Raw genomic sequence first — 20,411 nt, forward strand, 5'->3', positions numbered from 1 at the left:
TCAGCTTTACATATTTCCTTAAAGTACGCTCTAATCCTGAACATCCATGTTTTGATACTGTTACCGATATGACGTGCGCTACACTTTTCAGCAATCGTCCCTTCATAAGACAGCCTTTCTCGCTGTGTGTGAAGGAGCTTAGCAATGAAATGCATGTCCCACTCCCCAAGCATCGCTTAATGCACCTAACCAAGCTCTTACCTCCTTGGGAGTGGCAGGTGATACAATGTGACATATCCTTTATAAAAGTTACAAAGCACGCTGCTGAGGCCGAAATCAGAATGCATTTCCTAGAACTTCAGTACAAACACTCCTGCGCAGAGTTCTACACAGATGCTTCGAAGTCAAATGCCGGGGTATCCTATGCAGCCGTCGGCCCATCCTTCTCGGAATCCGATGTACTGCATCCGGAAACAAGCATCTTTATGGCCGAGGCCTACGCATTACTCTCTGCTGTGAAGCATATAAGAAGATCAAAACTTCCAAAAGCAGCGATCTATACAGACTCTCTAAGCGTCGTGAAGGCCTTAATGTCACTCTACAAACATAAAAATCCTGTATTCAATGAACTGTATTCGGTATTGTGTAAAGCGTACTCATCTAACCAGAATATCATAATATGCTGGGTCCCTGGCCATAGGGGAATCGAAGGTAACATTCTCGCGGACGAGATGGCCACGTCAATCACATCGCAAGCTGTTAACCCTACCGCTGATGTGCCTGTCACAGATCTGAGGCCTTTCTTACGAAATAAACTGCGAAATCACTGGCAGTGCACGTGGGACGCGAAAACAAATAACAAACTGCACGTTATAAAGCCCCAATTAGGTTTTTGGCCCTCCCCAACAAAATCTCGGCGAACAGATGTCCTATTCTGTCGCCTCAGAATAGGACACACATTTGGCACCCATAGTTATCTGCTTACTGGAAGTGAACCTCCAACCTGTGGCAGATGCGGTGAGAGGCTGACCATCCTCCATGTCCTCTTGGAGTATCGGAAAGCCGAACCTGAAAGAAAGAAACATTTTCCGCTTGCATACCTTTATTACATCCCTCTACACCCGGCTATGTTTCTTGGTAAGGAACCGCTTTTTAACACCAAGGCAGTCCTCGACTTCTTAAAGGATGTAGTTCTACACGTTATAAGCCCATTAAATTCGTAGAGCATCCTCGATCCAGAGATTGCCTCTGCGATAATTGTTTTGAATAGCACATGCCTCCAGGCCCTTGTGTTTCAAAGGCTCTAAGGAGGCACTAGTGCTCTAACATATCTTATATAACCTGATATATTTTGAGACATCATATCATTTTTTTTTTAAATGCGTCTTATTGTTCATAGAACACGTCATAAGTCATCGCCATAATCTTATTGTACAGATTTTACGCACTTTAGCGCGACCATTTTTAAGGCCCCTCTACAGCCACGTCACACCAACTTCATAGAACTCATGATTTCACTGCAAACTCATTAACACGGACATGGCGCTCTTTGGCCATACTTGGCCCTTGCGCCATGAAACATCAAACATTCATTCATTCATTCAGCATCGGACGACATCCAGCCCGTCTTTACATAAAACAGAGTTCTGTGTCACTCACAGAATTTCGCAAAAGCACTCGGGGAAAACCTGGAAAACTTGGGAAACTTGGAAATGTCAGCTTTGTAGACATCCTGCACTAAGCACCCACAGCGGGTTTTGCCAATTATATAAGCAGAACATGTTTTGCATGAGAGTTTGTGTACTTCCACCGCAGCTGCACCAATGCTTTTATTCCCTGTCACGGCGGCCACATTTTGATGGAGGCGAAATGCGAAAACACCCGTGTTCTTAGACTTAGGTGCACGTTAAAGAACCCCAGGTAGTCCATATTTCTGGAGTCCCCCACTACGGCGTGCCTCATAATCAGAAAGTGGTTTTGGCACATAAAATCCCATAATTAATTTTTTTTTTTTACATTTACGTCATTTTTTTTTTTACAGAGGCTCTGGCCTCAGTAATGTGATGTTTTGCAGATTTTGCTACTTTAATCTCACATTTTAGCTTTATTTAACACTTGTACCAATAAAGCAGCATCTAATATGTAACTTTTTTTAGCAAAAACTTGCACTGTCGTGATACCATTGATAGAAACGTTTGGTTGAAATGGGAAACATTTTTGGTAGACCTAGTGTACTGACACCAGAGGCATTGTGTTGGCCACATGGCATGCTAGTGCCTTCATATGGTTTTCCATTCTTCACATTTTTCAAGAAGTCTGCACAGAAAGTGACAACCTCTCAGGTTTTTCTCAATGCCTTGACATTTCACAGATCATTCCAGCATATTATCATGTATATTTTTTTTCTTTGAGCATGCTAGGCTTCCTAGGCCTGCTGATTTTAATCATTACCTTATCCACTAGCATATATGATGTTGTAACAAGCCACTTGTCGTGTGATAGCATGTTAGCTAGTCTCTGTGCTATCAAATCTCTTACATGAGGGAAGAGAAGAGTGTTGTGAAAGTTGTGGTGGTTTATTAGTGCTTGTAAAAAATGCCTGTTTGCCTGTTATAGATGTAGATGATGCTGCACTTGAAATCTTAGGATGTTTATGGAAAGGCTAGATAGGTGACTTCTTTTATTATGTCAGTTAGAAGTCTTTCACCAGTGTCTTTTTTTTTTTCTTATTGCTGGTACTATGTGACTTCTTTGTTAAGTGAACAAGCCTCATAATAAAGACCATGGCATGCACTAGAACTGCCAGAGCTACTGGTTACTAAGAGTGGGATGTTCAATGTTCAGCTTGAAGTGAAAAAATTTGAAGCGTTGATGAAGGATAGGTTTGTCAAGAGAGCTAATTGTAAGCTGATCCTCAGCACAAATACGATATTTCATTACCGTTCAGTGATGCCATTTTTTGCTACTTATGATTGCTTCTCTTTGTTCTTGTTCATGCTCAAGTATTTTGTTGTTGTATTCCCCTATCACTCTGTGCCTTGACAAGAGCCTGTAATGTATCATAAATAAGTAAATAAACAGTGGTCACAAAAACATTTCTATTGGGCCATTCAATATATTGTTCTTTGGCAAGCTGTTTTTGCCATGTTGCAGCACATAAACATATACTATACTTTCTTCAGACCTGTTCATTTGTGTTTTATTTAATGTACATTACAAGTGTTCTTTCAACTCAAGCCACTGTTTTCTTGCAGCTCAGTGACAGCTTGGTTTGCTTGCCTGGGTAAGACGCCATCTTTTCTTTTTCTTTTTTTCCCTATGCTGTCATTCTCATTTAGTTTTCCATTAAAGCTGCAGTAGCATGTGTAATGTTATGCGACATCTACTGGCTTGCAAGATTTTTGCAAAGTCTCTTACAAAACGCCTGTTTACTACTTTATACATTGTAGTCCTTACATGAGTGTTGTGCCATTGACATCGAGTTTTGTAAATGCTGGTCAGTTCAGTTATTGTGAACAACTCGTCAGGTTTGTAAAGTCGGCCTTAATGCATTAGTATTAGGAGTGTCAAAGTGGAAAAAAGTGCATGCGTGTCAAGTGTGTGGAGCCAGTCACATGGTAGAGGTAGGAAGGGGATGGGAGAGCTTAGATGAGCGTGAGGGGTCTAGAAGCTAGTCGAAGCTGGGGAGGATGGAGAGAGAGAGCAACGCAACTGGCGAATGGGCACTCAAGAGAGGGAAAGGGCAGTGGCGCTGAAGTGCCGTTGCCTCAGTCTGCTCCGGACCACCATTAGTTGCACTTTGCTCCTCGAAGAGGTATGACATGTCTCGAGTTAGATAAAATGATCTGTGAAGCTAAAGAGGTGCGATGTAATGTTAACACACTTCTCTCACGTTTACCGCTAAATTCCTACTTTCTTCTTTTTCTCTCCTTTTCATGTGATGCTTAAAAAGACTGCAGTTGAGCTAATAGATAATCATAAGTAATATATATATATATTATGATGATTACCAGTTACAACTTAGCACAATGTCTATAACATTGTGTATTGCAGGTAGATTAATCACACTGGTATAATGATATTGTGACGCAGCAGTAATCACGGCTTTTATTCCGCGTCACAAGATTAGGCGAACCGACCACGCCCACAGCACGGAGCACACTCGAGAGCCAGCCCCACAAGCGATGATGAAGAAGAACCCCATATAAACCCCATATGATGATGATCGTGTACAGATGACAAAGAATAGCTTATAAATTCCCACACTAATGTCCCCTCGCGCGAGAGCGGCCATCCTGGCCGCAATTCAAAGGGGCGGTGAACGTCTCGTGAAAGGCTTCATACGGGAAACGTGGACAATCTCAGCGGCGCGGCAGCGGCGGTCATTTGGAACAATAACTGGTTCCACGCGATAGTTCACTGGAGAAGTCTGCTCCAAGACTTTGTAGGGGCCGATGAAGCGAAGCTGAAACTTGTCACACAAGCCAGGAGTACGAACTGGTGTCCGGAGTAGCACTTCCTCGCCAGGGCGGAAGCACACGACGCGATGAGAGGCGTCGTAATGCTGCTTGCGGTCCTGTTGCCGTGCTTCGGTGTTGATGCGGGCGAGCTGGCGACAACGCAGAATGCGGGACACATATTCTTCGCAGGAGGAAGGACATTGATGGACAGTAGAGCCTCATTCGTACATTTTGGAAAAAACGCGAAAGAAGTGTACTAATCGGGAAAATGTACAGTCTGAAGTAACTAAAAAAATTTGACAGACAACTATCGTTGACATTTGTGCAATGTGAAGCGTCGTGCATATTGTTGTGGCACGAGGCACCGACGCGTGTTGAGCTAGTGGTGCTCTGGCGGCCCGAGACACATTTTGTTGTTTTCCTATCCCGTGGTGTTTTAAGAGGGCGATGGGAAACCGAAACGAAATGAAGCTGGTGGGCAACGCCGGATGCCGCCAAAGCAAAACGTGATGCCCACATCGCGCCACCTGCAGCAGGGAACAGCAGCACATTTGGATTATTGCCTACTAAAACCGTGCAGAACGCTACCAATGGCACTACGCACCGCGTGCTGTAAAACAGATAGGTGAAGATCCTTATCGCAATAGGTTTGGCGACGATAGCCGTGAATGCGGTGTGCAAGGACCCAGGCGAAGATTTGCTGGTATCGGAATGAGAAACTGTGCGCACCGGCATTTTAATGTGAGACGGGTGGCCAAGTATTGCGATGAAGCTGCTGCAGTGGGCAGCTATATATGTTCTGAATCGCGTGTGCTTCGCACATTTTCTTGTCTACATGAGATCTAGCAGCCGGAAAATGTACTATACAATCACAGTTTGGCAACATACTGAATGTTAGTGCCAAAAAATTTTGTTTTCCGGGAACATGTGAACCGGTAAAAAATAAGCATAACTCTATTGGGTAATTTTTTTGTGTTCTCGATTGCCAATATTGGCACAGGCAAAACGTACGAATCGTGAATGCATCAACGAGGTTCTACTGTATATATTGCAATCAAATTTTTCAAATTTTTCGTGATAATTGTTGGTGGACTGTATGTGTAATCGAATAGTTGAAGTTCTTGAAGTCTTGTGTTATGTATAGCAATGTAGTATCCATCAGATGTAATGTAAATACAGGCACATTGCTGAGCAAGTTCCGTGCGATGCCAGTGGTAAGGTACCGGAAGGTGGGAAATAACAAAGTTGCTGGGGCAACAAGGTTAATTGATCCACCTTTATTTTTTCCGATTTCTGTGTGCAGGCCACAGCTTGACCTCGCACTTCACCGTGATGATGAAGTTGTATGTCACCAAAAACGTTACGAATATGACTTTGAAGAAATTGAAGAAATCGCTCAAGGAGGATTTGGAATTGTGTGTAAGGTAGGCAGCACAGTGGTTTTCTTATTTAAGTTGCATAGTTCTCTTGCAAGAGCATTTTAGGGAAGTAGATCTGTTCATTGATTATTTTCGTATATAAATCTTTAGGCAGTAAGAAGAACAGACCGCCAGATTTATGCTGTGAAGAAGATCCCCTTCAAGTATGTCAATCTGAAGTTCCTAAAGCAGGTAACTTTTGTTTTAAGGCCGACTCAAACTTTTCTGCAGTTGCTTTCTTCTGATTTTAAGTTCCTGTTGCATGACTGCTTTGTCTCTGTAACAACAACAACAAAAAAAAAAAGCTGGGGGCACCTAAGCAATTCTTATGATGTGTAAATGCGAGAGCATTACTGTACATGTCACTGAGTATGTCGCTGAGTTTATTGTTGTGGCAAAAAGTTCGCGAGTTTAGTGCTGCTGCATTATGTTTCTGAGTGTAATGTTGCTGCTTATGATGTCACAACAATGCAAAACAACAAACCGGCCATATGGCAATCTCTCAGCTGATTCTTATTTGCGGAGTTCTCATTAAAGTAGTGTTTCACTCACCTTGTGGTAAATGTTCTTTCTCGATGGCACCACTTTTCAGCACAATGGCACCACTTTGCCATGCCATTACTGTACTATTCTGAGTGGCACCATGGTGTTGACACTACAATTCTTCATTGGGTTCGTAGGCGAGCTCCACCTCATACTCTGGGGGGATGTCGTAGTTGTCGTCTAATGAATCTGACGTGCGTTGCATCTTATCCATCGCCCATGGGCTCCGGCGACGGCATCTGCGGATCCCCGAGAATGCAAAAGTCGCCATGCTTTGCTCTGCAGGCCCTCTCTCTGCCATCTATTAACCCACCCGCCTGCCAAGCAAAGCCCAATCATGTGCACAGGCTTGAAAATATTCATTACTGTCGCCTGTTGCAATGATAGTGCATTGGCTAGCTCACTCAGCTGTGGAGCAGTAACTGTGGCGGTGGGGCAGAGGATCGAATCCGCACTATGGCCATTATTCGTTTTAGATAAATAAACATGACGTAACTTGTGTGACCCTTTTTCTGCCACAACTTTCTGATGACAACGAGGTCACACAATGAGCCAAGTAATGCTCTCGCATTAAAAAAAAGGGTGGCTGAGGTGGGGGGGGGGGGGGGGGGGAATCGAGCGTCCAGTTGAAATGCTAACTGTTAAAGCTGTCATTTCAAGCAGGGAGGGAGGGGGAAAAGGAGCATTGCTTAGTGGGAATCCTTCGTTAGAGCAGCACTTGTATAAGGCATGCATTTGTAAGGTGCCATATGTTCTCATGGGCTATCTCTTTTTCTGCAAAGTGCTACAGTTGTGATTATTTCTTTTCTATTTTGTTAGGTATTAAGAGAAGTGGAGCTTTTGGCTCAGCTTTCTCACTCTAATATTGTGGCCTACAAGTCAGCATGGATTGAAAACATGACAGATTTTAGGACGAAGTCATGTGCAGCCACTGTTGACAGCTCTCAAAGGTTTGTAAAGTTGTCTTACGTGTATTGCTGGTTCCACAGTGCTCTTACTATCATTTTTTTATGTTACTTTAGAATGCTAACAGCAAAAAAATTTAGGCTAGTTTATGTAGCCTAGGGAGAAATTTAACTGGTGCGTTTTTAATATCCAGTACATTTGGAACATGCATTTCTCTGCTAGCATCTGTAAGTTTGACTTGAGCAGGCCTATGGAAGTTGTCAACGTAAGTTAGCAGCTAATTTAACTTACGTTGTAGGGTTTCTGTATTATCGGTACTAACACACTTTTTCTGTACCAGTATATGATTGTACTATAGTTATTTTAGTATGGTAACATAGCCCGGATCCTAACGCAGGAAACTAGGAATTGCTAACATAGCAGAGTGTGGGTGTAAGCCAGTTGCTTATTCATGATTTTGGGAAGTTACCGCGAGCAAAACACGAGACTTGAAGAAAGGGACAACACGAAGCGGTTCGTGTTCAAGTTGCCCCTTTCTTCAAGTCTCGTGTTTTATTTGTGGTAACTTCCCAAAATTAGGAATTGCTGCCCATCTCACCAATACTACCATGAAGCGACAGACTGCTGTGCATTGACTGCCATTCTGGACTGCCATTCTGGTAAGAACTTTAATAGAAAAAAATTAATGCAAATTCTAGTTCTGTGTCGTAAAGCAAATGAGGCAGTGTTATATAATTTCCAGAAAGTGCTGCAAAAACCACGAAGGGGTAGTAGTGATACCATTTGATGGTGGTGATAAACTTTATTGAAAGGGGGAAGGGTAAAGAGGGACGTGGCTGAGGGTTAGGGCTCAAGTAAGGCCCTGGGCCTGCTTGGCCTTTTCCGCCCAGTCCACCAGTTCAAGTTGTCGGTCGACGTCCCCGGAACTGAGCCAGGCTGTCCAGTCAGTCTCGCTGCTGACGGGGGGATGAGAGAATGGGAGCGAGGTGCATTCCCACGTTATGTGTGTTAGTGTTCCTGTTTCTGAACAGAGCCTACATTTGTGGCTTTCCCTGCCCCGTGTGATTTTGTTAATGTATTTTGGGTGTGGGTATGTATTTGTCTGAAGTCGCCGAAACGCGACCGCTTGCGTTTTGTCGAGTTGCTTGGCCGGTGGTGGCAGCGCGTGACGCCTCAAGCGATACCGATGAGCTATTTCATAATAAGTCTCGCAGGGTTCCTCGTGTCTCTCCTCCTCATTCACGCCGTCCGCATCCGCGGACGAGGCTCGGCGTGCGAGATCTCGAGCCAAACTGTGAGCCGACGCGTTGCCGGGCACAGCCGCGTGAGCGGGGGTCTCCACACGAGGGTTTTCAAGCTGCTTAGGGGGCGTCGTGTGAGGACATGGTATGCCTGTTTGCAAATTCTACCACGGACGAAATTGCCGATGGCCTGCTTGCTGTCGCTGATGACGGTATTCGCTTCCGCATGCATGGCCATGGCAATCGCGGTTTCCTCCGCTTCCACCACTCGGCCAGCCGTGATTGTTGTATGTTCTATCAGTCCTCCGTTGTGATCCGCTACCACCGCGGTCATGAGGTCGCCCCGAGGGTGTCTGGCTGCGTCTGTGTAGAGCACTCCATCTTGCGAGCCGTAGCGTCACCAAATGGCTTCACTACGGGCCTGCCGACGGCCCTGGTGGAACTCGGGGTCCATGTTGCGGGGTAGAGGTGGGGCATAAATATGCCCCCTGACCTTTCGCGGAATCGTAATGTACTCTATCCCCTCGGGGATAGCCGCGAGACTAAGCTTCGGAGGACTGTGCGGCCAGCTGGGGTTAGCGAGAGACGACGGACTTGGGCTGTGTGGCGAGTGTCTAAGAGCTCCTCGATCGTGTTATGCATGCCTAAGGCCTCTAGCCTTGCGGTGGCCGCGTGGTCCGGAAGGCCCAAGGCTGCCTTTGTGCTTCGTCGGATTATGGTGTTTAATTTGGCTAAGTCCGTTGCTGCGAGTTCGACATATGGTGTCGAGTACATGGTTCTGCTGGTTATGTATGCCTGCACAAGCCGAAGCAGATCGTCCTCGCCCATGCCGTGGTGCCGATTAGCCACCCGGCGAATGAGCTGTAGTGTGTAGTTGGTCGCCCTCTGGAGTTTCTTTAACATGAGCCCGCAGCGCAGCGTGTTCTGAAAGTCTAGCCCCAATATTTTGATACTGGGGCGCTCCGGGATGGTAAGTTTTCCGACCTTAAGTTCAAGGAAGCACCTTCTCCGTGGTAATCCCCTGGGACATCTACTTCTGCCGGGCTTGATCAGGAGGTATTCGGATTTTTCCGGTGAGCACGTCAGGCCCCTCGACTCCGCATAAGCTTGTACGACGTCGATGCCGCGTTGCATGATCTCTTGAAGAGTTTGTGGATCATCCGCCGCTGCCCATAACGTCACGTCGTCAGCGTAGAGGCTGTGGTGAAGCCCAGGGATAGAGCACAGCAGTTCCGGGAGCCTGCGCATCGCCGCGTTAAAGAGAAAAGGGGAGATGACTGATCCCTGCGGCGTGCCTCGGCTCCCCAGCTCTATAATTTCAGTTTCATGTTCGCCGACTTTGATCCGGCACTTGCGGTCGGTGAGAAAGTTTCGGACGTATTGGTATGCTCGGTTTCCGACACCCAGTTGGGTCAGGCCCTCGAGCACCGCTGCGTGGGCGACATTGTCGAAGGCCTTCTTCAGGTCGAGGCCCAGGAGGCACCGGAATCGGCGAGCGTCCGCTGGACTTTCGGGTTGCATCACCATTTGAAGAGATATAATTAATGATCTCAGTGATTAGTTTGCTGCATGATTCAGCAACAGATGCAGATACTATTGTCAAATACTAATGTCATTCTTATGCCACATTATTTCTAACATAAGGTGCAATATTTGTAAGAATTAAAACTGCTTATCCATATATGAGCTGTCACAAGCACGTTGTGATTAAGTGCTCAGTGGTACAGGTTCGTGACCTGCACTTAGGTGTCGTAAAAATTGTTTAGAATATATTTTGCAGTAGCATGTGCTGGCAAGTATAACTGACTGACTACTTTAGCATAAGCTGCCATCACGCTGTTGTTGTCTTGGATACTGACTGCCACAGCCTACGTATGTGTGGAGTTTATTCGCCACTTCCATTCAGCAAGTTTACCGGGACAGCATGTACAAAACTGGACAACATGAAGAGTAAATCAAGCTCAACTCCAGCCGGGATGAAACAGCTGATTGATAATTCAATGCTAAATGCTGAGGCACCATCTGATAGGTTAAAATCAAAACACTTTTGTGACTTGGTGGTCCCTTTTCTTAGGCCTAACTGCATTAGAACAAACACCTGTCTTAATGAGGGAAAAGAATTGATAGTTTATGCTCAGCTTGAGATTAGACTAACTGAATGCTGATATTACCCTTTTTTTTTTTTGCTGTCATGACGGAGAAGAGCAAGAAGCAAGGATGAATTAAGATAGAAGTGGCAGGGGTGGGACTCCTATGCCAATTGCGCCACCTTGGTACAAACGCAAATTCCTGCGCCAAACTGTACCAAACACAAATAATTGACTGAAATTGTGCCACGCTGTGCCAGAACGGATTTGGCATGTGTGCTCTGGCAGTGGCCACGAACAGCGAGCGGATTCGTTCTCCAAAAAAGAGTAAACTCTCCCCTTGGTGCCTTGCGCGCAAGAAATTCAGCGACCCATTGCCGGCTCACCCTCACACATTTTCACTCGCACATGCAGCATATGGCGCATAGCAACGATGTTATCACCCTTGGACCTTATATGGAACAGCACGATGCTGGCATAAATGCACCTGGAATGTACATATAATTGCTATCGCAATGATAAACCGCAGTAGTTCATAACTCTGGCTTCTCAGTATGGTCTGTTGGTGAAGTGCATTTCCAGGCACTTCACCCACACTGATGAGACATTAAAGAAAAAAATTCCTTGGGCTACAGTTCTAAATTTCAGACTCACTATTGCATAATGCATGTTTTTGTGATTGCTATCATTAATTAAAAATCTAGAGGCACTATTGCCAAAATTTGCATGCTCTAGAAGGTTTCAGTATGAGTAATCTGCTTCAAAATTGAGCTTAAGACATTGCTTAAGACAGTTGCAGTACAGCGTTTGGGTTAGTTTATTCTGTTTGGTCGTGGTTTCGAAGTGCCGCTGCCATATTCCATTATTCCACCAAAATTCAGATTGGCCTGCTCCAAACTGCTTCAATATGTAATTTTATCTGCTCCAAAATGGTTCAAAATGCAATTTTACTTGCTCTGAAAATTGCTCCAAAATGACTGGGTAGTCCCAACCCTGAAGTGGGTATGCAGCGTGGGTGCTGCCAACATGTTAGACAATGTAGCTAACTGGTTGAAGCCATCTTGGCAAACTCTAATGTGTTGTCTATGGTAGCCAATATCATTAATGGTAGTATGATAGCACTATGCTAAAATACTCTTAATAACCATAATTTCAGGTAGTGAAGGTGTACTTACATATGTAAGTGCTGAAATAGGGACTAAATGACACAGCAACAGAGGTTTCCATTAACTTAGCTAAAATTATAAAATAGCCTTATATTTGCAGGTTCTAAAATTGAACATGTTCATAAAAGGATGTTTACTTAAATAGGCCCTGCAATGCTCCCGTGGAAGCTTGTTGGCAGCACCGATAGCGTCATCGCTATGTGGTAATTTCGTGCACTTTGTGCGATGGATGTGATATTTACCTGTGGCACTATCCTCATTTTTGAAGATATTATGTGCAATCCTGGCCCATTGCCGGATACTAAAGAATACCTTGTCGCTGACAGCCAGCCCTGTAATACCCTTGGCACAGGGGCACTTCAAAATTCTTTGAACTAAGGAACATTTGCCTGAAAGGCAACACATGGCAAGGGAGTACTATCGGTGTCAAATGAAATGTGCACAGCAAAGTGCAGGGCTGAAGCATTCCATACCATGAATCTGTGATGACATATTTAATTCTGTTGTTGTAGCCTAAAAATTTTGCAGTAACACTCATGTAATTATGTACTGTATTTATATTCACTTTGTTGTTCACAACCCCTAACATTGTACTTGCCAATACTGCAATATTCTTTTGTTTCTGTTCTGATTCTATTTTAGTTGAAAGCAAGAAAAGAAAAATCAAAGATAATAGAAGCGAAAATATCGCAGTATAGGGCGAGTGTTATCGCACAGTGCGGCCGAACGGTATGTGGTATAGGCGCCAAATCATATCGCGTAACTATCGTATAAACTCAAGCCTTACAAAAATTAAGCTAGACCTTCTACTGCCGCCATTAGATAGCCGCCACAACATTGCTCTTCTGTGCTTATTCCACTAGTATATTTACACTAATAAACGAACCCAGTTACAACTACAAATACCGCACTCTTTTTCACGCAGATTTCATAATCAGTTCAGTTTTATGTACATATACAGTAAAACAAATGCATTTAATTCATTTGCACTACCTCGTGCCATTCGTCTCTGGAATGGCCTCCCTGATAACATTACCTCCATATCTAAACCCGACACATTCTGCTGTCAGTTACTCACGCTTTACCCATTTAATACCGTTCACAAATGCCCAGTCTAGTGTTTTTTATCGCACATTTTTGCAAGGTTGTATATTATTTTCATAAACAGTGTTCCTTTTGCTCTGTTAATGGTAGCAAGTGTTCGTGTGCCTTCAGATATTGCTTTGTATTCCCTGTGCCTTGAATATTGTATAATACGGCAATCTTTCTATAGCACTGTTCCTGTTGGAAATTTGTACTTTTTATGTCTTTACCGTTTGAACTGCCCCCCTTGCTTTATGCCCTGCCATAGGGCCCCGTAAGGTTCTTTTGAATAAATAAATAAATAAAATAAAATGCAAACAGTGTAATACAGTTTGCCCCGTCATCATTACTGCGCAGCCATCTTTTCTCGTTTTTAAATAAAAGAGAACTAGAACAGAAACGACAATATCGCAGTATAGGGGGAGGATCGTCGCGCAGTGAGGTCAAACCAGATGTGTGTGCTTGTCAATGATGTTGACTGGACAGTGCACCTTGTACCTTCAGTTATGCTTCAGCCATGTGCTCTGCTTTTCGCATTTCATTTAACGCCGATAACCCTGGTAAGGGTCCCTTGCGGAGAGGGAGATTTTCGATGTACATTATGGCTGTAAAGGCATAGCCTCATGCACAGCCCATCAACAGCAGAAAAGTTGTAAAAACACTTCGTAGTCTTGCTGATCATTTTATTGCTTCTAAAATTCTTTCTTAGAGTTAGCAAACCCCCAATTTGTCTCGCAGTGAACACTTATTGCAGACATACTTTCAAACGCATGCAACTGGCCGTCATAGATGTCACCACCGTCGGGTCACTGTATTCACTTTGGGCAGCTTTGTCCGCATGGTTGCCCAGCCATACAGCTTCATTGGCACAGCATGCTCACTCTACGGCATATAACATGGACCCATCAAATCTGGCCCCAGCAATGGGCATCTACATGGAGCCGCGTCTCCAGTGGCCAGAGAATGCAACATAGCCGCTCATCACCTTATGGGAAGATAATTTGGATGCACTGCTAAATAACACTGATAATAACGAATATGTGAATTGAATTCTAATGCTGCGACAAGTCTTCTGTGCTTAATCCCTTCTTCTTTTGCTATGCGTTTACTAGATGCAAAATTTTTTAGCATTTTGGCAGTTTCAGTTTTGCAGCGGTGCTTACTGAAAACGTATAAAGAAAGCCGTGCCGTATCGTGTATCACCGGCAAAACTCCTTTTTGTTAGAGTGCAAAGTAAGAGGGTTTACTTCTAAGGACTTTAGTTCGCCCATGTGTCAGGGGTATAAAGCTGTCCAGGTCTTATTTATTCGAAAATCTTAGCTTCATCAGCAGCAAAGTCCTCATCAGAGGTTGATAAATCTTTCGGCAGAAAAAATACTCTTCTGAAACGAGTGCAGCAGCAGTGTGCAGGCAGACACCATTTTAAAACTCTTGTTGCCGGACTTAACAGAAGTCCACCTTATTTAGAAAATTTTTCGTGCCATTGTCATCCTGACAGCAGAAGAAAAAACTGTTCACATCTGACGTGTCTTTCGCATTCCTGGTGTTTATTTAAGGGCAAAAAAAAGCAGACAAGACAGCTTCATCACTGGCAGTTTTTACAAAGATTGCTGCAGAGAAGGCAGTTATCCTTCGTGCTTAAAGGATTAATCTAAACCTTCAAGGTACTCTCTCAGACATGCAACACATTTGTCCCGGTGCTTTTCGCTTGAACTCTGAGGAATGCATGTCCAAACTTTCAACTCATCTACTGTTCGATGAAAACTGAACATTATTGCATTGTGAATTCTTGAATGTTTTCTTCAGTTCTAGTTGTCAAAGGATGCCGAGGTTATGCTTTGTCTCCAAGCGAGATATTTATTTATTTATTTATTTAGTTTGTTTTACTCTCGGCATTTCTGTATTAGAGAGGGGAGCGGGTTACAAGAGAAAGAAGGGGGGAAATAAAATTTGAGATATACATATTATGTGCTAATTATACAATAGTGCCTGAGGGTTCATTAACTATATTACAATATTTGAACTGCAAGAACCATTCATAGACCCTTACCTGGCTCAAAGCTTTTTCTTTCAAAGCCTATCAAAGCATTTTGACAGTTTCTGTGACTACTTTCTCCAAGAGGAAACAATGTGATGCTTAAACACATCTTTTCATGTCTCGGCCATCACAGAACAGATAGATGACGACAGAAAGTCAAAAGGAAGCAACGTAATGAGCAAACATGATGCTTGGCCAACTGATGCTGACGCTAGTTTAATATGTGCACCTAGTGCAACACATTTCTACTTCTGCCTCTGTTAAAAAAGTTATTACTTTTGAATCCTCCCTCACTCAAGTAACTGAAGGATGTTATACTGTTTCGATATTGCTGTTGCTTTTCAGCTAAACCAAGCTATGCTGGAACAACTGGCCATAGACGTAACCCTTCCTCAGCTGCTACGGCCTTGTGAGGGCAACAAAACATTGCCTTTGTGCGTTCAAATGAAGTGGCATTGCCTTCGTGGTTATAACATGTTCCCCAAGAAGGTGGCACACTATTATATTGTGCTTATATGTAGGAAGATATTTATCAGGCAGCAGAATCACCTGCACATATCTTGCACGTTTAGTGGCAGTTTAGGTGAGTTGGTGCCACATTTTGATTGTATATTATCTTGGCAAACAGAAAGGGACAAAGATAAGTATTACTTTTGTCTTTGTCCTATTCTCTTGCTAAAAATAACATGTCTGCTTTCACTGCTGCACTCCATCAATGCTGTGTGCCAAAGAGTAGTCCTCAAGGGGCTGAAAGTTACAATTCAGGTGGAAATACATTCGTGGAACACATTAGGCTATATACTCTTACTTGTTGACTAATGGCATCCTCGACAACTCGCCACAGTGCGCGCAGTGTAATTTGTCAAGGAGGCCACAACACGTACCTCCTTGTGACCATGACATTCTTTGTGAAAAGGTTGCCGCAATAAGCCTGTCGTGTAATTCACCTTGATGTCATTATTTTTCTTCACAGTACAGTTCTTATCTCTTCTGGTGCTGGCGACAACACAAGCTCACTGCCATATGTTGTTGAGTCGTCCACATCTCTCGACACAGTGCCAGCAGCACATTTGAAGCAGCTTTCTTATAGCACTGTTGTTGAGACAAACGACGTTGAAAAGTTGGATCACTGGGAAACTGGGCACTGCGTTTCACTGGAAGAGCCAAGCAAAGCGACGCTGGACTTCGTTTGTGGTAGGGCTTCTGCAGAGGGATGGAAGTGTTCACGCCAGAGCTCAAAGAGTGATAGCGAGCTCAGAAAAGATGCCGATGGACAAAACATAAATGGAAGAAAGACTTCAAGTGATGTTGCGACCTCCCCAGTCGTGGCCACTCCCCGAGAGCATATTTTCAGACTTCTTAATTCTTCTGTAAGTTGGTAATGTCTCTTTTTGTTGTTCTGCTATTTTTTTACTGTAAGCAGCCTAATGATTATCCATAAACCTGTGCAGGCTAAAGATGTAAAACGGTGACTTGTAGAAATATTAAGCAAAAATGTTCTGATTGTTTTTTACACACATGATATTTTAGGTTAAATTAATGCAACCAAGTTGATTGCACAGCCAGATACTCCTACAGAGTGTGAGGAATGGTGAAAGAACTGATTCCTATCATTGCTGTGCATTGTAGGAGGGAGATCAAGTTCAGAGGCATAATGAAAGGAAAGATTAAGCCAGACAATACTTATTGATGGACTACACTTCTGAAATAGTATTTTTACTGAAACAATGCAGAAGTGAAGGATGGATGAATGGACAAATACAGAAAGAAGGGCACACAAGGTCTAGCTTGCCTTGTCTGACCTTCTTTCTGTTTGTTTTTCTGTGCCCTTCATCCATTTATGAATGTTTAACCAATTGGCCGGACAAAAACCTAAAAGGTGAGTAGTAGCAGAACTTCAAAATGCTCAGCAGCTCACCGTAACATCACATATAGTGGTGATAGTAGCTGGTAATGCTAATTGTTTTTAATGTTCGAAAAGTTTTGTGTCATTTAAAAATGAAAGCAAAAACGATCTGGCAGCGTATGTAGGTTTTAATCTAAAGGAGGACTCAAAATAGATTAAAAGATGACAAACAATATCATGGCTGTGTTTGGTGTCAAGTTTGGGAGCGCAGGAGGTGATAAGGAATTGAAGTTTTTCATGTGCTGCTGTATGTGTTAACAAGTAATATTTAAGTGAACTTGGTTGCTTAGATTTTGTCATATTAATGCTTGATGGAAAATCATTTGCCATGGCACCTAATGCTACCAATGGCTATCTTATTGGCAGTTAACAAACTTATGAAAAATACTTGAAAGACACTGGCAGCTATATTTCAAAAATTGATTGTTAGAATAGATGTACTTACCTGTCAACTTTTACAAGTTTAATGTAAAATGCTCGATTTTTAGAAATTGTTTACAAATGTCGTATTGACAGCAATAATTTTATTATTTTTCATTTGCATTGTTTAGTGCAAAACTGATTTCGAAAAAGTACAAAAACACGTCACCAGCCAATTTTTCTAGGCCTAACTTTTGTGGGTTTGCTGACATATTCATACTTGCTTGTGGGAGTGCTGCGCTCTTGTTGAACTGACAAAAAATTTGGCAGCTGCTACAGGAACATTTTATAAGCCTCATAAACTGGAGATGTTTAAATAGCGATATTTCCAAATCAAGCCAAATATGAAATGGTTTTTCATTTATGAAGAAGTGAAATATGAATTTTGCGTGATGTGCATTTTATATTTAAAAAAAGGGTTTATTTACATTATTTGACACATGCATGTAATTCCTTTAGCAACTGGACTCTTAGTCAGCTAAGGAACATTAAAACTTCATTTAGTTACCTTGTGTGCTATGACAGTGATGATAATGAAACAGAAATGGCATGTCACCATCATGAAAAAAAGAAGTGTGATACTACAGCACTGCACAAATACATAATAAATTGCTTCACTTAAATGGAGACAACAAATTCATATATAGGCTGTCTAAAAGTGAGGCATCCTTATTGAACAACTGGAAACTACTGAGCAGAAGTTATCTGCCTAATGCGTTAGCTCAGGAACTGGTGCCTGCCTCTGCACAACCGTGGCTCTCCTGTGGCTGAATCATTTCAGTACAGTTCTCGCATGCATCGGTATCTCTCCCTCGTGACTCCAATTAAGAGTTATTATCCCGTATATTATCCGTATTATCCCGTATAGTGAATTTTGAATTAAATTAGGATAAAATAACAGAGACTGTTCAAGTTGTATACGAAATTTCAAATAGTCGCAACCTCTATCGTAAACATTTCAGTCTTTTGAAACTGTAGAGCAGAGTACCTGCTTGCAGCATCTCTACAGAGTAGACTGTGGTGTATGTATTTTTTTTCTTCAGCATTTTGAACAGTAAAACACTCTTTAGTATTTTCACCAAATTTTTGTATTTTTGCCTCTGACTGTAGCTTTTTCAAAATTTTAAGGTTGGCAGGTCTGGATGTTATATTTTTATGTATATTTACTATGATTGGGCACAAGTACCAGTGTGGAAAGAGCAAGATAGCTGAAAGATGTTGAAAGCAGGCCAAGAGATGTTTGCTTTAGTGGAGGCTAAGGGTAAGTCCAAGGTAAATTACTTCTCATGCAAAAAGTACAGGGATTATAAAAAATAAGGATCTTTTTGTGTATACACATTTATCTTTGCAGTGCATGGCTTTCTTCAAGACAAACACTGCTTATTACAGTCCCTGTTGTTTTCATTTATGCAAATAGTCTTTTTTTTCTCTCTCTCTTTCTCTCTTTTCATGTGGCATGTATGGGTATCTTCTTATTAAAGGATGTTGGAGGCATGCTGTACATTCAAATGGAGCTATGCTCCAAAAACCTCGCTGACTGGTTGGCCGCACGTAATCAGCGGCTAGCTGAAGAAGAGTCAGGTAAGAAGCCCTAATGATCACTTATCACTATTTTTTCAGTTTATCTTTAACAGTGGATTTGCCTAAGCTTAACAGAGAGAGCTCTACACCAAAGAAGTACCAGTAGAGCACATTACTTGGGCATGGCTTGCCTTTCTTTCCTGTCTGCCTCTTCAGTCTTAATTTGTGTGGCTGTGCTGTCAAGTCCTTGGGCATTACAGAGGGAAGTACTTAAATAAATAACCAACTTGAAAGGAGAACTAGAGGGTGTAGCATAAAATTGCTATGCAGCTTATGTGAGCTTATCGAACGAGATGTCGGAGCCAACATTTCCGCAAGCAGACTTTGTCAATCCCCTTGTCGAAACATTGGCTCCTGTTGATCACTTCATGCCTCCATCTTCCTGTGAACCACTGTCTTGTGTGGAAAACTGGCCCATTAGTTCTTCTTAGTGAAATTACTCATATTCTAACGCTGTTTAAGAACTTAATTGTCAGACTTGCCTCTCAATGCAAGTTTTAAACAAGCAGTTGACGGAAGAGGAAGCTATAGCTCGAGCCGAAATTCGATGCTGCCATACATATCGAACGCAGAAATGCTTTCTAAAAGTAACCACTGGGCTGATTTTAATGAAGTTTGTTGCATTTGAGAGCAAAAGCTAAATTCTAGTGACTGTTGGATGCAAAAGTTCAATTTACCCTTTCAGGGTCAATTTGTTTTGCCGTATGCGACCGCCCAGGGTTGATTTTTTTTATTGCAGATTTAAATTCTCCAGAGGGACCTGTTTGAAAAAAAATATATATTTTGTGTTTGTATATGTGTACTGGTTATTCATAAATAACAACAATAAAAAAAAGAAAAACTTATAAGAATTAAAAATTTGATGCATTGTTATACGCATAGTTCAAGGCTTAGAAAATGTGCGCACGAGAATATTTTGCAAGTCTCAAATGTTCCTGCTCTTACACTAATGTTTACGTCCATAGCGTAATCGAACTACGTAGGTGAGCACACTCATGAAAACTGTGTGACAAACTTCCGCTAATCTTCATCTTATCGCCAACCAGAGGCGATTAGTTTTCGGGAGTCTCCAAAAAAAAGGAAACGCATGCATGGTGGCATCCTTCGTATGCGCACCCGTATGAGCAATAAATGAGCGAATAACAGGTGGCCACCCTTTGAGCGATTAGTAACGAGATAGCCATCAGTTTTGCTAGTGCAAGAAGCCGAAACCGCCCGCAGAACAAAACACAAACTAACCACCGCCCACCCGCATGTGCGCCAGTGCATGAGCGGTAGTATATAGACGCGCCGGAGCAAACATACTAGCTCTAAAACAAACCATGCAACGAAAACCGAGAGAGATGGACGCGAGAAAAAAAATTCCCTGTATTCCCACGTAGTGGCAGCACATGCCTGGAAAGAAAAAAGAAGGAAAATTGGTGTGCTTTTTAAACATACAGATGGCGCCGTAAATATATAGCATCGACCATTTTGGACTTGTTCGCTGCGTCATATATTTACGTCATTGACCCTGAAAGGGTTAAGGCCTGAATTTCTTAAAGGAATTTTCAAAAATTGGCAAGTTTGAAGAACATAAATGCAAGAAGTTTAAAAATTCGTAGCTCTGCACCAAGAACAGA

The 20,411-nt window shown here is 42.7% G+C and overlaps 1 protein-coding gene across 5 annotated transcripts in view; it reads left to right on the plus strand.

Moving 5' to 3' along the window:
• LOC126544994 (eukaryotic translation initiation factor 2-alpha kinase 1-like) overlaps positions 1-20,411 on the plus strand; it is a 79,109-nt gene that overhangs the window by 13,666 nt on the left and 45,032 nt on the right. For all 5 annotated transcript variants that reach the window (XR_008608585.2, XM_050192581.3, XM_055061611.2 and 2 more), the window contains 6 exons: positions 3,195-3,223; positions 5,704-5,824; positions 5,930-6,010; positions 7,181-7,311; positions 15,856-16,252; positions 18,690-18,789. Coding sequence is in view for 4 of the 5 variants with exons in the window: in XM_050192581.3 (XP_050048538.2) it covers positions 3,195-3,223; positions 5,704-5,824; positions 5,930-6,010; positions 7,181-7,311; positions 15,856-16,252; positions 18,690-18,789 (859 nt within the window). In the remaining variant the exon portion in view is untranslated. The remainder of the gene's footprint in view (positions 1-3,194; positions 3,224-5,703; positions 5,825-5,929; positions 6,011-7,180; positions 7,312-15,855; positions 16,253-18,689; positions 18,790-20,411) is intronic.

Source organism: Dermacentor andersoni, chromosome 1 (genome assembly GCF_023375885.2).
Source record: "Dermacentor andersoni chromosome 1, qqDerAnde1_hic_scaffold, whole genome shotgun sequence".
NCBI classification, from domain to species: domain Eukaryota; kingdom Metazoa; phylum Arthropoda; class Arachnida; order Ixodida; family Ixodidae; genus Dermacentor; species Dermacentor andersoni.